The 17,181-nt window shown below is 42.2% G+C and overlaps 2 protein-coding genes across 2 annotated transcripts; both read left to right on the forward strand.

Moving 5' to 3' along the window:
• The first annotated feature begins 3,595 nt into the window (after window positions 1–3,595).
• On the forward strand, window positions 3,596–4,516 carry LOC143410984 (olfactory receptor 7G2-like). The gene has a single exon (XM_076871832.2). It carries the CDS (start codon window positions 3,599–3,601, stop codon window positions 4,514–4,516), a length of 918 nt encoding a protein of 305 aa, XP_076727947.2. The 5' UTR covers window positions 3,596–3,598.
• A 10,705-nt stretch (window positions 4,517–15,221) lies between these two features.
• Window positions 15,222–16,181, forward strand: LOC143410998 (olfactory receptor 7G2-like). The gene has a single exon (XM_076871856.2). The coding sequence runs from the start codon at window positions 15,243–15,245 to the stop codon at window positions 16,179–16,181; it is 939 nt and encodes a 312-aa protein (XP_076727971.2). The 5' UTR covers window positions 15,222–15,242.
• The last annotated feature ends 1,000 nt before the right edge of the window (window positions 16,182–17,181 follow it).

Consider the following 17,181-nt stretch of genomic DNA (forward strand, 5'->3'; position numbering starts at 1 on the left):
GATGGGAGGGACATAATGACATACTCACGGTATCTCAGGATGAGGATTGGCCAACACCAAGTTAGGAAAGGTGAGGAATTGATGTGTCTCATGTCTCAAACGACTGTCCCAATAATCTTACACTGCAATGATTTCACTGTCAGTGAGTGAGCTCCCTGATAAGACACTGGATTCAGTATTGGAAGTCCCTCAACCATTACACCTACTGACGTGCTCAATGGTTTCCTCTGTCTTTGAAATCCTCTCTTTTTTGCTCTTCCAACTTCAAAAGCAGCCTAGATGCTTGTCTTGGGAGAGTGTGCCTCTACTATCCTAACATTCAGCTCAGGATGCAATAACAAATGCTTACTTCTTTTCTCCAGTTTTTTCAAATCCCTGCGTATGATATTCTTTCTCTCCTCTGGTTTGGAAAGAAATTGTGTGCAGCACATCACAAGAAATGATGTTTCATTCTAAAGGGATAATTAAAAGCCTTGGCTCATGAAAACAGTAGCCATGGCACCTGGAAGTTTGGGGAAGTTGCTCTGGGCCTGTTTTGATGCTGCCACATGCTCAGTACAACTGTGTGTGCAGAGGGCTGGAGACCTTGAGAGCTGAGGGACATCTCTGATGCTCTGTTCAGGTAGATATCACGAGGCAGGTGATGGATTCTTAGCAACTTCAGATTCGTCCATCCAGTAGCATAATAGGTCACCTTACATGATGGCAAAGAATGAACTCCAGAGTCTTATATCATGATGTCAAATGGTCGGGAATTTCTCTTTAGAAAAGCAAAGAATAATGAAATCCCATCATTTGCTGGCAAATGCATGGAACTAGGAAATATCATACTGAGTGAAATAAGTCAAACGCAGAAAATCAGTGGTCTAATGTTTGCTCTCATATGTGGAAGTAAGAACAAGAAAGGGTAAATAGAACGATTACATGAAAACTGAAGAGAGACCAATAGAGTAGAAGAGGGATGGAGAGAGAAGGAGGAGAGGACAGCGTGGGGATAAACTGGGGAATGAGACCTACTAATTATGACCTGTCCGTGTCCCAATATATACAAAAAACCCGTTTTACATATAATTTGAATACATTAATGAAAATAACAATGACAACAAAATAGGAGTGATATCACTAGAGTAGAGCAAGTGGATCAGAGAGAGTGAGGATGGAGAGAAAAAAATAAGACCAATCTAACCATGTTGTGTGTACAGACAAATACCATGAGGTGTAATTATAAAACAACAAAAACGGTTTAGAAAATAAAAGTGAACAATAAACCTTATGTGTACTGCACGTCCTGGTCTACCTACAGTCGCATTCTCTTCTTTGTTAATAGCAAAACTCCTCAAGAAGCTCTCTCCAGCTCTTCTCCACTCATATATTTCTGAGGTCCATCCAATGAGGTCGTAGCCACATTTGTCATCTGCAGGTCACAGTTGCCCTCACCAGTCGCCAGTCAGGTCCATCCACCTGACTCACATCACTGGCTTCTGCTGCTTGACGATGTGGACACTGTCACAGATCTGTCCACCTGGTGGACAGTGAGCTTGGTTAGACTCTTGGAGAATTTTCTGACACTTTGAGGGGCTCCAAGCCCAAGTCCTGGGTCTAGGCTGGGCTTCACTCTGCAGTTCATCCACGTTTCTCAGATAAGGAAGCTCTAGCTCAGCCACTGGAATACATCTTCTCCTGGGGTGTTTAGTCCTCATACCAGGAAAGGGAAACTCCTTTCCAGCTTACGGGGATAAATCCAGAGATCCTTGGCTTCTACCCATTAAACATGCTTCCTCGGAGTTCCTTTGTAAGTGTGTGGAAAACTTGAACTTACTTTTATTTAGATTAACTGTTCTCTTTGTGCGATACATGGAAGATTGGTCTTCTTTTATTATCTCAATGATATCTTTGCATATTTTATCTATGATCAACGTATTATAAAACTTATTGAGGTTACAGTGGTGAAGAAAGATGCCATCTTGCCCATCTCAAATAACATACCTTGAAAATTACAAATCCATACAGAATGAGTGAACATGGGGTAAAATGTTTTGATAACACATGAAGATATAGAACCCTCAAGGAAAACGTTTTAAAATGAACACTGATGTGGAGCTCCACCTCTGCTTTTTAATCAATGTCCACACGTACTGAGTGGACATTGACACAGTCTGCCTTTTGATGATTAGCCAACTTTTTTCTTTTTTTCTTTTTATTGTTTCTTTTTATTTATGCATAACATTGAGATTCACTTTGACAAAATTATAAAGGCATGAAATATAATTTCCCCCAGAACACTCCCTTTCCCTCCTTTTGTTCTGTGCCCTGTTTCCTTTCCTCCTCTACCTATCTTTATGGTGTTTATTTTTAGGTTATTTTTATTTTATTTTATTTTTTTACTTTTTAGTTAGTGTTTTGTGAATACACATGATGATGAGTTCACTGTGGCATATTTATATATGTACATAAGACAGGATAGATTAATTCCACAGTTCTTAGCTCACATTTAAAATGTCATAATTAACACACACACACACACACACATACACACTTGTCATATTCTTACATGTAAAATAGAAACAGGGCTTTAGGAGTAATTAAATAGACAGCTGTGCCATAGGTTTTAACGTGGACAGAACACTGGGATCTATTGTAGAGGAGGTAGGCATTACAAGTTCAAGGTCTGGGAAGTGGGGATGGGCAGGAACCATGGGGAGAACTGAATGATGAACAGTTTCCCTCAGGGGTCAGGAAGTCAGCCATCCTGAACTCCCCACCTCCAGAGCCTTGGTCTTTAAGGACCTGCACTCCTGGGGTGAGAATGACTGTGAAATAGCTGGTCTAATGAGGAGCTTTGCATATTGAGACCCCAGGGAAATAGCATCAGGAGCAGCATCTGACCTCACTCCCCAGCCCTGCCCTGCTCAGGAAGCAACACCCGAGCCTCCTCCCAGAGACGACCTTCCCTGACCAGGATCCCTTATCCACCTGGTCTGTCTGCACGTCCTGAAACAGATTTCCCATCTTCAGTATTCAGGTACCATGCTCAGCCTCTTTCCTCTTGAAACCAGAAAGGGAACACAAAGTCCCCGAGCTAATGCTCTAGGAATGAGGGAAGACGTGTTTTGAGAATTTCATCCTGGGGAAGCAGGAGAAAGCATGTGCAGGAGACCATGAGAAACAAGATCCATGCCCAGCAAGTCAGTCTCCACCCCTTAACCCTTCCCATAGGCCCTCACACGATGTCACGCAGCTCCTGTTCTTCCACTCGGTGCACAAGCACACGGGCCATTTCCTTCAGGCAGGAAACCTTCCCTTTCTCAAAGGTGATGACTCTCACAAAGCACTCTGACATTTACTCAAAGTCTTATTTGGTGTTGGGTGTATTAGCCTATGACCGCTATGTGGCCATCTGCAATCCCCTGAGGTACACATAACCACCTACCATAGACTAGTGGCTTTGCAACAGAAGCTGATGTTCTCAGAGTTCTAGATGCTGATGCGCAGAGGTCAAAGTGTCTCAGGAGTGGTGTTCAAACACATTCCCACGTTGGGCTGCTGCCACGGATCTATGTTTATTCACTACTTTGTTTGCAACACATTGATCAACATCATGGACGCTAGAAACCACACAGCTGTCTCAGAATTCCTTCTCCTGGGACTGACAGAGGACCCAGCCCTGCAGCCCCTCATCTTCAGCCTGTTCCTGTCCATGTACCTGGTCACCATCCTGGGAAACCTGCTCACCATCCTGGTGGTCAGCTCTGACCCCCACCTCCACACCCCCATGTACTTCTTCCTCTGCAGCCTGTCTATTAATGACATCTCCTTAAGCACAACCATCACCCCCAAGATGTTGGTGAACATCCTGAGACAGGATCAGAGCATCTCCTACACGGGATGCCTCTCCCAGGTCTACTTTGTATTAGAGTTTGTTGGTATGGAGAATTATCTCCTTGCAGTGATGGCCTATGACCGCTATGTGGCCATCTGCCGTCCACTCAGGTACACAGTCATCATGAACCCCTGCCTGTGTGTCCTGCTTTTGTTGTTTTCCTTATTCCTCAGCACTGTGGACGCCCTGCTGCACAGTCTGATGATCCTACGGCTGTCCTTCTGCACAGACTTAAAGATCCCCCACTTCTTCTGTGAACTTGCTCCTATCATCAAGCTGGCCTGTTCTGACACCTTCATTGAGAACATCTTGATTTATATTTCACTTTGCATCTTTGCTGGTGTTCCTCTCTCTGGGATCATTTTCTCTTACATTTCCATTGTGTCCTCTGTCTTGAGAATTCCATCATCAGAAGGAAAGCACAAAGCCTTTTCCACCTGTGGGTCTCACCTGTGTGTTGTCTCCTTGTTCTATGGGACAGGATTTGGGGTGTACGTTAGCTCTTCATTAACTGACTCCCCCAGGAAGACTGCAGTGGCTTCAGTGATGTACACTCTGGTCCCTCAGATGCTGAACCCCTTCATCTACAGCCTGAGGAACAGGGACCTGAAGGAGGCCTTCAGAAAATTCCTTTGACAGACAGCGTCTCATCTATGACATGGGGTCTCCAGAGTAAGTCACAGTGACAGTGTCCCTGTTTAGCTAGAATACCTGACGCTTTGTCACTACATCCTTCTAAGATGTTGAGATAACACAATGACCACTTGCATTTTAACTGGTGAAACCTTACTTTTCAGGTGGTCTAGGTTGGTGATGTTTGACTTGCGTTTTCCATTCTCTAAACTCATTTTCCTTGTTCAGGTTTCACGGAAGTGGAGTCTAAAACAGGGCTTCCAGGTGTAGTGAATTTCTTTGTGTTGCACCCTCAGTAGATGGCACATTAGTGAAGCAGAACAGGGAAAGGATGGACACAGGAAAGTGTGGTCACATCTGCAGAACAGCTTCCCCTGGAGCTCTTGTCCAGGCCATCACAGCTGCCTTCCACTGTCGAACCTGCTGTGAGACAAAGGGGTGCACATTCGTAACCCAGGAAGCAATTCCTTGGACCTCTTAGTGGTAACCCATATCTGTGTGAGGCAAAAGAGCATCAACACACACATTGTCTATCTGTGAAACTGGCATAATTAAATGATGTCAGTGGTTTGGGATGACTGTGACGTAGTAGAACATTTAAATCAAGATGACTTCTGTGCTAATAAGAAAAGAATACCATGCATATGATAGCTCTGCCAATGAAGAGAGTCACCTTCCATTCCTAGATCCTCAGAGTCTGGGAATGCACTGGGACAGATGGTGGAGCTTCATCCAGATCCCCATGAAGTGGCCTCATCTTAGCACTTGTTCTGTTCCTGTCCCCAGGCCATAACTGCATGGGTGATGTCACATCTGGACAGGATGCCTGAAATGACACTCTGAGAGTCTGCTCCTGGTGACTTAACTAGGAAGTCATGGGTCATGGGTCAGTCACATTGTATCCTTGAAGTGGACTAAATGTTGGTCGTCAAAATATCCCCAATCCTGTCCTGTTAACATGCAATATATGGGGGATAAGTGGTGACTGTTACTTGCTTATAGAGCAGGAGCTTTTACCTGATTCTGTGGACAGGCTGTAAATGCAATCCTCTGTTTCCCTATAGCAGAAGCAGAGGACACACAGCACACAGAGGCACTGTGACCAGAGGTGGGAGTTGGATGGATGAAGTCACTATTGATGCCAGTGTTTGATCACTTAGGCCCCACAGATCTGTCATTTTCTTAGACCCTTATGGATTTGTAAAAATCAATCCTTTAGGTATCCCTCTTATTAAATAAATTAACTACTATTGCAGTTCAGATTTAATACGTGAGTTCCATGACTTCTTGTTAGTCCTGTGATTTTGCTTCAGAATCAGTCATGCTGTTGGGTGTGGCAGTGGTTCATCTATTTTCAATGCTCTGTAGTTGCATATTATGTACGATGAGATTAAAATATGGAGCATTTCTGGCATCGATGAAGTTTCGGTAACTTTTTTTTTTCTCTTACAATAAAGCTACTTCAACATTCTCCTCTATAACCTTTGAAGGAATGAAAATATAATTTTGTTCTTGGGGTAAAATTATTGGATATAAAAGAGGATCTTTTCACTTTGATTTAGTTCCAAAAATTTTTAAGTGCTTAAATCTGTTTACCCCACCCTCGTAAATTCCTCGTAGTCCATATCTTCCCTGAAGCATTCCTTTACCCTGACAGTCTAATGGGCCTAAAATATCATTCAGTTAATTTACATTTCTCTTATATTGAAGCTGAGAATTCTTTTATACATTATGGTGTAATTATCTTCCTTTCTTATGTAATACATGTCTATGATATTTCCATTGTTCTCTGAATCTTATTCAAAGTAGTTCATTGGGTAATATCACAATGAATTATATATTATTGTAATATTATTATCACATATATAAAGTATATATTGCCTATGTCTGAATGGAATGGATTGCTCAGTTACGTATTTGTAGATACCTACCCCTGTCTAGTTTTAACAGGGTTTAATTTGTCAGTATATGCCCAATTGTCTCTGCTCACTATGTAGTGATCTGAAAAGCCTACTTGTGCTCAGAAAGCATTTGTTGTTGTTGTTGTTTTTACCTTTTGCAACCAAAGATGAAACTACAAAAATTTATTTTTGCCTTTGATTTCAGGCAGGAATCTAAACTCAGTTTTATTTCTCAGCACACCATCACTGTAAAGCCAAATCGCCAACAAAGATACTCTTCATTTATGTGTTGATGCTTTTCTGGACTCTCTTTCCTGAACAGTGTGATTGTCATATCCTGCTCTAATATCATGTCTCTATGATTACAGAATAGCAGTTGGCTGAAACTAATTTTGATGTGGTAATAAGCCCTACAGCTTTTTTCCCCAAATTTAGTATACCTTTATTTTTAAAAATTTTATATTTGTTTTAATTAGTTATACATGACAATAGAATGCATTTCTGTCCTTTGATATATCATATGTAGATGGGATATCATTTCATTTTTCTGAGTGTGCATGTTGCAGAATCACATTGGTCATGCAGCCACATATATACATATAGTAATAATGTCTATTTCATGCCACTATCTTTCCTATCCCCGCATCCCCCGCTACACCACCACTTCCCTCTACCTAATCTTAGGTAACACTGTTCTTCCCTAGTGCCTTCTCATCTTATTGTGAATTAGAATCTGCATATTAGAGAAAACATTCGGCCTTTGGTTTTATAGGATTGGCTTATTTCACTTAGTGTGATATTCTCCAACTCCAACCATTTACTGGCAAATGCCACAATTTTACACTTCTTTAAAGCTTAGTAATATTCTGTTGAGTATCTATACCACATTTTCTTTATCCATTCATCTATTGGGTGACACCCAAGTTGGTTTCATAGTCTAGCTATATTCCATAGTCTAGAATTGAGCTGCTATAAACATTGATGTGGCTGTGTCACTATACTATGCTGATTTCAAGTCCTTTGGGTATAAACCAAGGAGTGAGATAGCTGGGTCAAATGGTGGTTCTATTCCCAATTTTCTGAGGAATCTCCATCCTGCTTTCCATAGTGGTTGCACTGATTTGCAGTCCCACCAGCAATGTATGAGTGGACCTTTTTCCCCACATCCTCACCAACATTTGTTGTTGCTTGTATTCTTGATGATTGCCATTCTGACAGGAGTGAGATGAAATCTTAGAGTAGTTTTGATTTGCATTTCTCTAATTGCTAGAGAGGCTGAACACTTTTTCATGTATTTATTGATCAATTGTATTTCTATTTCTGTGAAGTGTCTGTTCATTTTCTTAGCTCATTTATTGATTGGGTTATTTGGGTTTTTTTGGTATTAAGTTTTTTTATTCACAGTGGTGAAGGTAACTTTTGCCAGTCCAACAGCTTTTATTATATTTTAAAGATTTCTCTAAATGTGGTGATTTAGGAGGTGGTAGTATGGAGGTACTTAGATTTATATGAGGTCATATATGTAGAGCCACATGATGGGATTATATCCTTGTAAGGAGAATAAAAGACAACAGAGCTTCCCTCTCTGCCAAGAGAAGAGAGCCATGTGAAACACACAAAGATGACCCACCATTTCCAGTGAATTTGTAGCACTTCAGTTTTGGACTTTGCAACATGCAGCAGTCTGAGAGACGAACATCTGTTGTTGAACTCACCCACTCTCTGTGGTTTCGTTATACCAGCCCGCGTTGACTGAGAATCCCATTTGTCTACGTGTAGAGACAACAGCAAAATGTAAGTCTGGGGGCCATCCAATATGCGATTGGATTTCTAGTGGCAATGGGAAGATCTACTTCCTTAACAGCTACTTACTTAATGTTTAATCATTCATCATTCCACCAAATCTTAATGAACGTGAGTGGAGCCCTGCTTTATTCTAGATGCTGAGACAACTGTATCCATACTGAAGTAGACCCTTATTCCGGGGGCCATCCCTCCAGGAGGAACGACATGGGCAGTCCAACAGAGGTGTGTGTGGTGTGCCCCCAGGACCTAAATTCTCACCCAGCTTGCAGGAGTGCTGGTGGCATACAGCATTGGCTGTCAGCCCTTCCTGGGACTGCATCTGTGAGAGGGAGCTACTGCTCATGACCCTTCTCAAGGTTGCAACCAAAGACTGGTCAAAGCAAAGATTAACACCTGGTCCACCTGGTGCACCTAGAGACACGTCTGACGGTGCATCTCATATCAAGTTCAGCTGTCCATTTGGGGGGGACCCTGTTGATCTGTTTGCATCAACACCAACCTCAAGCTGCTTTAATTATTGTAGCTTTATCATTCAGGTGGCATGAGTCCTCTGACTTTACTCTTCTTTTTCAAAATTGTTTTGGCTCTTCTACATCTTCCACATTCCTTTTCAACTTGAAACTCCTACCAAATAGCCTGCTGGGATTTCACTGAATGACTTATCAATTCAGGGGCAATTGACATTTTCGACAAAACCAAGTCTTCCAATCTGTGCATATATTATATGTGTATTTTTAGACTTTCTTTAATTTTCTCCAACAGTTTTTGTAGCCATCAGGGTACAAACCCTTCACATATTTTTCAAATATATCCTTAAGTATTTCATATTTACAAAAATATTTAAAAACTAATCCAACATCCATACCTGTCTGAGATAAACAACATCCCCAAACAAACACCCCTCAGTAAAGCAGAAATAGGAGAGATCTTCCTCAGTCTGATAAGCTATGAAATCCTTCGGCTACCGTGACACTTAGGGAAGTTCTCTGCACACCTCTGCTCAGCGGCGTTGCCTGGGCCCTGCTCACACAGCACATGGCATCTCTCTAATGAATTCCAGGGCTCCTCTTCAGTACAAAGGCATCTCTAATAACGATTTCAGGAGGCCTTATTCCATTTCAGATGTGAAGCAATATTCTGAATATATGGGCACGAATAATTTGCTAACAAATATTAGTTAAGATATTGTGTCATCTCCTTTATGGCTTAAAGAATACTTCAGATAAATCAGTCTTAAAAGAGGAAAGGTTTATTTTGGCTCATTTCTGAGGTTTTATTTTATTGTCATTTCTCCTGTTGCTTTGGGCCTGGGATCAGAGAGAGAGAGAGAGAAGGTGGTCTCACTCTCCACTTCAAGTGCCCATCCCCAGTGACCTAACTACCTTCTGCTGCACCCCACCTCTGAATGGTCCCAGCACCTCCCAAGAGCACCCCAGTGTGAGGAACAATCCTTTAACATTCTGGCTTTTGTTGGACCAATATCCAAACTATCACATGGTAAAAATGCAAATACTCGGGGAGTTTCTTCTTGACCTTCGTTGAATATCTGATGAACTGTGAGATGAAATGAAATCTCTCAATGTAGTTTTGATTTACATTTCCCTGACTGCTAGAAATTTTGAACATTTTTTTTAAACGTTTGTGGGCTATTTGTATTTGTTCTTTTGAAAAATGTCTGATTAGTTTCTTTGCCCATCTACTCATGGGGTTACTTGTTTTTCTTAGTGTTATTTTCTGAGGTCTTATGTATTCTGGATATTAAGCCCCTGTCAGAGAAGCAGCTAGCAAGGATCCTCTCCCATCCTGAGGCCCCCTCTTTGCATTCTTAATCATTTCCTTTGCTGTGAATGAGCTTTTTAATTTGATGGCATTCCACTTATTGATTCTTAGTTTTATTTCTTGAGCTTTGGGGTCTTGTTAAGGAAGCTGGTTCCTGCTCCAGGACGGAGGGGTGACCCTTTGGGAAACTGCTTCTTGTAATATGAAAGCTCAGTTCCAAGTTTCAGCAAGTTCAAGTTTATCCACAAGACATTGATTTAAAAAGGAACTGGAAATAACTTGCAAAAAATCAGTGGAGAAGAGGAAGGGGAGTAGAGGGGAAGGTGGGGGAAGGGGGGAATGTTGGGAACTGAATTAGAGATAATTATATTCCATGTTTGTGTAGTTATGTCAAAATATATCCTAAAGTTAAATGTGACTGAAAAGTATCAATAAAAAAATTTTCAGTGAGTTACACTGGAATTTGCCTTTATTAAAACGTTGGATTTTAATGACAGATTCAACAGAATTATCACTTATATTTATTTCTTGCATTAATTATTTATATTAATAAATACAAATTATAGTTATAAATATGTGCATATATTAATATGTGTAAATAGACACTTTTTACTTGTACCTACAGCTGTCTATATTACTGTACATAACTATAGAAACTATCTTCTATGGTTAATTTTGGAGATGAAAGGCAATAGTTTTCCTGAGGTTGTGTGTTAGGTGGGACTACAGCACTATCTGGGGACAGAGGACTAGGATCCATGCAGAAGGAAGCCATGTCCATGTGTGAAAGGTCCTTGTGATGGACCTGGGGAGAAGGAGGTGAAGGGACACCGGGGACATAGCTATAGCTCAGGATGTGGGATCACCCAACACCACGCTGGGAAAGGTCAGGAACCCCTCAACCAAATACCACCTAGCGAGGGTCTCACAGGCAGCAAGTGACTACCCGGCTCAGCAGCTGGTGCTGATGAGATATTTCAAGTTCCTGGAGGTGAAGGTTGTGGAGATGTCGAGGCACGTCCTGCTGGAGGCCTGTTTTGTGTCGAGGTCTAAGTGCTGGGCAGTCTTCCTCCCCCTTGTCCTCCCCCAGCTGAATCAGCTGCCTGGACTCCTGTCCTGGGAGACTCTGCATTCAACCTCCTAAGAGTTGGTCTATGATGCATTTACAAATATGGCTATTTCTTCAGATTTTCAATTCTCTGCATATTTATCTTTCCTCTTATTCCTCTGTTTTGGAAAAAATATTGTCCAACCTGTCACCTGAACTCATAGAGATTGAATCTTCAAGAAATTACTGAAAATAATGTCTCAATAAAATAGTAGTCATGAGTCCTAAGGTTTTGGAAGCAAGCCCTCTGACCCAAAGTGTGGGTGCTGTCTGGATGCTGCCCCTTGGTGGATAGGACCTATGAGGCCAGCAAACTGGAGACCTTGAGAGCTGAGTGTACCTGTGTCTCAACTCAGGTGAAAGTTTTCAGTGATGTTTCAGTTTTCCTAATCTAGTACTTCTCAGAGATCAGTGAAGCCTGACATCCTTACTCCAAATGCATATGAACTTCCCCTAAAAAATAAGAGGAAGCGATTTCACATTCTCATCCTGCTCTAGCTGCAGTCTCTCCTCTCTTCGTATCACAACTCCTCAAAGAAGATTTCTCTACTCACCATCCCTCACTAAGTGGCTGAGACTGGATTTGAACTTGCAATCCTCCTGCCTCAGCCTCCCGGGATTACAGGTGTGCGCCACTGCACCCGACTCAAATAATGCATTTTTAAAATGTTAAATTCATGTAGAAACAGGAAACAAGTGATAAAACAAGTTGATAAGCATAGGTAAATATTGCTGTCCTGAAAAATGAAAGGTTTTAAATGAACACTAACATGGAACTCCGTCTCTGCCTAGTAGAGCATGCTTGAGATCCAGCCAATTCTACTGAGTGTATGGATGCATCTGCCTATTGCTGACTTTTGCTCAGTTTGTATTTGAATTAACACCTCATTTTAAATTGAAGGACCGTAATCTCAGTTCACAGCTTCCTTATGTGAAGAAAAGTGAACTGTGATGACACAACAATGATTAAAGAAAAAGATGAGAATGTGTTAGTGCCCATCAACAGATGAACAGAATAAAGAAAGTGTGGTACATATACACAGGGGAGTTGGACTCCGCCATAAAGAAAAATGAAATTATGGCACTTGCTGGTCAATGGATGGAACCGGAGAACATCATGCTAAGTGAGATCAGCCAGACTGAGAAGGTCAAGGGTGGAATGTTTACTATAATGTGGGGGAGCTAGATCAAAGTAAAGAAAAAGGTGGGGGAACCCCAAGAAAATAGAAGAGAGACCAGTGAAGGAGGGGAAGGAGGTAGAGATGGAGGAGGAGGGAGAGAGAAAGCAGGAGCTGCAGAATGACATGGACCAAATTATACTATGTACAATACAAATATATCACAGTGAGCTTCACTTTATGGATATCTTTTAAAATTGATTTTTCAAATAATGAATGCCAGCGGAATGCATTACAATTCTAATTACACATACACTGCACAACTTTTCATGTCTCTGGTTGTATACTTTATGTGTATCTATAAAGCTCAAAAACTATAAATAAAGAGAGGGAAAGATCAGTAAAGTAGAGGAAGTAGAAGAGGAGCAGAGGGGAGGGAGTGAAAGTAGTACCAGGGACCGAAGTAGAGCAAATCGTAAGCCATGTGTGCGTGACTGGGTCAACACAAACCCCCGTATGTTGTGTAACTAACTATAACGCACGATTGACAACACAAAAAAGGTCTCAAGAAAAAAAAATTAAGACTCAGGTATCATCAATGACAAGAAGAGAAACTTTGATTTTTTTCTTTAAAACCTCTTAGCTATATTTGTAGTCGTGCTATTTATACCCTCTGTATGAGGTATATTTCACACTAAAAGTAAATCAGGCTCCTCGATTTCATGAATAGATAGCGACACTTCTTTAAAGCTAAAGCAGAAGTTTGCAATTTATTAGAAAATGCTTTGTGTTGTGTTCACAGGCTGCAATTAATGGAGGGAGGAGAAACAGTGAAGAGAACTGGGTGATCTTCACCTGGCTTCTGGGGCCAGGGGACAAGCCAGCCTGAAAGTCCCCCTTCTGTTTCCTTGGTCTTCAAGGATTTGCTCCCCAGGGATCTGAAGGTAGTGAAATTGCTAGTCTAACAAGGAGCTTGCATATTGAGCCCCAGGGGTGTGGAGAATGCATACAGTCGGCTTGTGGCCACCCCACTCCACAGCCCTGCCCAGTGGAGCCTCCTGCTAGAACCCCCTTCCTGACCAGGACCTGCGGACCCCGTCAGTCTGTCTGCACTTCTTTGATATGTACCTTCCACCACTAATACACAGATGAGGTGCTGAACATGGTTCCTCTTGAAGCCAACCAGGTAACATGCAGTCCCTTGGTTAACACTGGACAAAGATTTGGTGAGATTCATATATGTAATTCATTTATTACTTAGCTGAATTTCATGTTTCAGGATATAACCCTGCCAAAATATATGTGATTTATTGTTTCTTTACTCACTTTTCTCCATGACAAGCATTCCCAAAAGGGAGTTATGCAAATAAATGCTTCCCTGACATGTACATTTATCATAATAATCATGTTCTCTTACTTCTTTCCCCATCTGTCCCTATACCTTGCTTTTTCTGAGGAGTGAGAGGTGCCAGGTATAAATATTCATGACAGAAAAAAATAGCCCAATAGGAAATAACCGTATTAGGGTCCCACACGCTGTACACCTGCTGACAGCTTTTGTTATGTTCATTTCTCATCATCCCCCAATTTTTTCAGCTTATTCATGCATAATTTAATAAAAACATATATTCAGACATACAGTGTGGGGATCCCCTATACACATGTACTGCAAAATGGTTAGCACAATCCAGCTAATTAGCATGGCCATCATGCAGTTCCCATTGAACATGGAGAACACCCGGGCTTCTCATACAGTGAAGATGTTTCCCCACCACAAAGTGTGTTCTGGAGCACAGATTAGAATGTATGAGCCATATTACATCTAATCAAAATCTCTGTCATTGACAACCTTGTTTCACCCTGTAGAGAGACACTAGTCTAAAGGGACACTCCTAGTAGCACCCTAATTACATGTATCTCATAAACGTGATAACTCTGTGTTATGAGGTCTCTGTTTTCTGAAGATCAGAGAATCATTTTTTGTTTCCATTGACAGTAGTTTGTGCACATCAGTCTTTCTCTCATTTAGTTGCTCTATTTTAAAAATCCTAAGTTCCTATTACCTTCAGGGAAGAATTCCCTTGGGATGACACAGAATCCCATGGATGGAGTTCCCCAGCTCCTCTTGGAATTAATGCTAAGGGGGAATGACTCGCCGCTCCATGGGTCAGTCTTCTGAGCTCCAGGCAACATTTCCTTGTGTCCACCTGGATCCATGCCACCCACTAATTTCATGGGGGAGAAGTCAAAAGCCCTTGAAGGCCAGGGATGTCTTTTCGCTTTGCTCAGGCAGTAGACGTTAAAAGGACAAAGGTAAATTGTGAGGTTGGAATGATCACCAGGAACGCTGCTTCTTGGCACCCAGAGTCATTGGCAGAGCCTGGTCAAGGTCTCGCTCCTCAGGGAGACATTCTGAGTTTGTCCCAGTCCTTGCAAGCCCTCATGGGTGACGCACATCCAAGACACAGCCTCACCTCACCTAGGAATATTCCTGGGTAGATCTGGCAGGGTCTTCAGATGATTTTGAGAGACTCCAGACTTTGTGAACCACGGATCAAGTAGACGGAGCTAATGAAGTCACTATCATCTTTTTGATTATTAGAAGGCATGGGCAATTCTGTCTGAAAGCCTTATCCTTTTCTTTATTCTCAACACTGAGCACAATTCATGAGAAAGATTTGGTACTCAGTCCAGAGTGGCTTGCATAAAGGGATTCCAGGGGAAAGGAAGGCTGAGCAGAAGGGAGCAAATGGGAAAGGAGAAGAGGGACCTATTTGGATACTCGTGAGAGCTCATGATACAGGTGATGAAGTGTTTGTTTTTAATGAGGTTCTCAAAGTTCAGCTTATATCAAAAGCATCTGGAGGGCTGGTCCTCATCCCCAGAATGTATCACCCATAACTCTGGAGGGGGGCTAAACTTTACATTTTTAACACCTTCCCAACTGATGCTGCTGCCACCGTCCATTCATGTTATTATTTTTTAACTGTATCTTATCCGTCAGATTATTCAACAACATGAAAGCCAGAAACATGTCCGTTTCCTCAGAATTCCTTCTCCTGGGACTCACAGAGGACCCAGCCCTGCAGCCCCTCATCTTCAGCCTATTCCTGTGCATGTACCTGGTCACCATCCTGGGGAACCTGCTCATCATCCTGGCCATCAGCTCTGACCCCCACCTCCACACCCCCATGTACTTCTTCCTCTCCAACCTGTCCTTGGCCGACATCTGCATCAGCACAACCACGATCCCCCAGATGCTGGTGAACATCCAGAGAAAGAGCAAGACCATCAGTTACACAGGCTGCCTCAGCCAGGTCTGCTTTGTCCTGATTTTTGCTGGATCGGAGAACTTTCTCCTTGCAGCAATGGCTTATGACCGTTATGCCGCCATCTGCCATCCACTCAGGTACACCGCCATCATGAACCCCCGCCTGTGTGTCCTGCTGGTTCTGGTCTCCGTGTCCATCAGCACCGTGGACGCCCTGCTGCACAGTCTGATGCTGCTGAGGCTGTCCTTCTGCTCAGACCTGGAGATCCCCCACTTCTTCTGTGAACTTGATCAGGTCATCACACTGGCCTGTTCTGACACCCTCGTCAATAACCTCCTGGTATATGTCACAGCTGGGATATTTGCTGGTGTCCCCCTCTCTGGAATCATCTTCTCTTACCTTCACATTGGGTCCTCTGTCTTGAGAATGCCATCACCAGGAGGAGTGTACAAAGCCTTTTTCACCTGTGGCTCTCACCTGTCTGTGGTCTGCTTGTTCTATGGGACAATCTTTGGGGTGTACATTAGCTCTGCAGTGACTGACTCCCAGAGAAAAGCTGCAGTGGCCTCAGTGATGTACTCTGTGGTCCCTCAGATGCTGAACCCCTTTATCTACAGCCTGAGGAACAGGGACATGAAGGGGGCCTTGAGGAAGCTCCTGGGTGGGGTCACTTCTCTTCTGTGATGGATCATTGTTTTGCACTGGAGTAAACCAGGGCTACCAGATTCCTGGTGAGCAGAACATCTGACTTTCCTACCCCTACCTTTTTGTAAATGCCTAAACAGGGTGGGTGTGTGGCCCAGTGTTGGAGCACTGGCTGAGTCTGTGGGAGACCCTTGGTTGGATCCCCGCACTGCAAAAATAAAATATAAAATAAATACAATGACTAACACGATGACCAGCTGGATTTTACTTGACTCATAGCTATGCTTTGTCCTGCTGATAAAACTTCAATTCTCCAAGCATAATTTCTTTGGTCGGGTGCCACATAATCTAATCCTAGAGCAGAGACTCTGTTTTAGCAATTCTTCTGTGGTAAATCTCTAAGAAGGAAAATTAGAGAAAGAACACAAAGAAAGTATTTAAAGAGTTGTGGTCATATTTAGACAAAACTTCTACCAGATCATGTGAGTAGAGCCACTAGAATTGCACGTCCTACGAATAAATACTGAACCCTCACTGCCAAGCCACATCCTTCCCATCCATCTACCACACTCAGTATCAATATCTGTAAAATTGGAGCAATTAGATGACATTGCTGGTTTGACATTGGTGGTGACATTTCAGAAATTCATCAATGACAGTATTTATGCCACAAATGTTCTTCCATTCGGCCTTGTTAAAAGTCAGACTTAGTGGATAAATTCCACATCTTGTCATTATCATCCTTGATCAAAAATCAGTCATTTCACTTAACAGTTACTTGTTTAAGGCCAATCTCTGTATTTTACATTATGTGTGATGGGCTTAACAATAAGGAGACTTTCTGACGTTGATGACATCTGGTAGCTATTTTTATGCTATTCTAATAAATCTGTTTTAGCGTTCTCCTCCATGTACTCTGAAGGAATTCAAAACAGTTTTATACTTTGAGTATAATTAGTGGATATCACAAAGTAGCTTTTCAGTTTGGGGAACTTCCAAAGAGTTTTCCTAAGCAGTGAAATCAGTGTACCTTATATTA

This window comes from Callospermophilus lateralis, chromosome 1 (genome assembly GCF_048772815.1).
Source record: "Callospermophilus lateralis isolate mCalLat2 chromosome 1, mCalLat2.hap1, whole genome shotgun sequence".
Lineage (NCBI taxonomy): Eukaryota > Metazoa > Chordata > Mammalia > Rodentia > Sciuridae > Callospermophilus > Callospermophilus lateralis.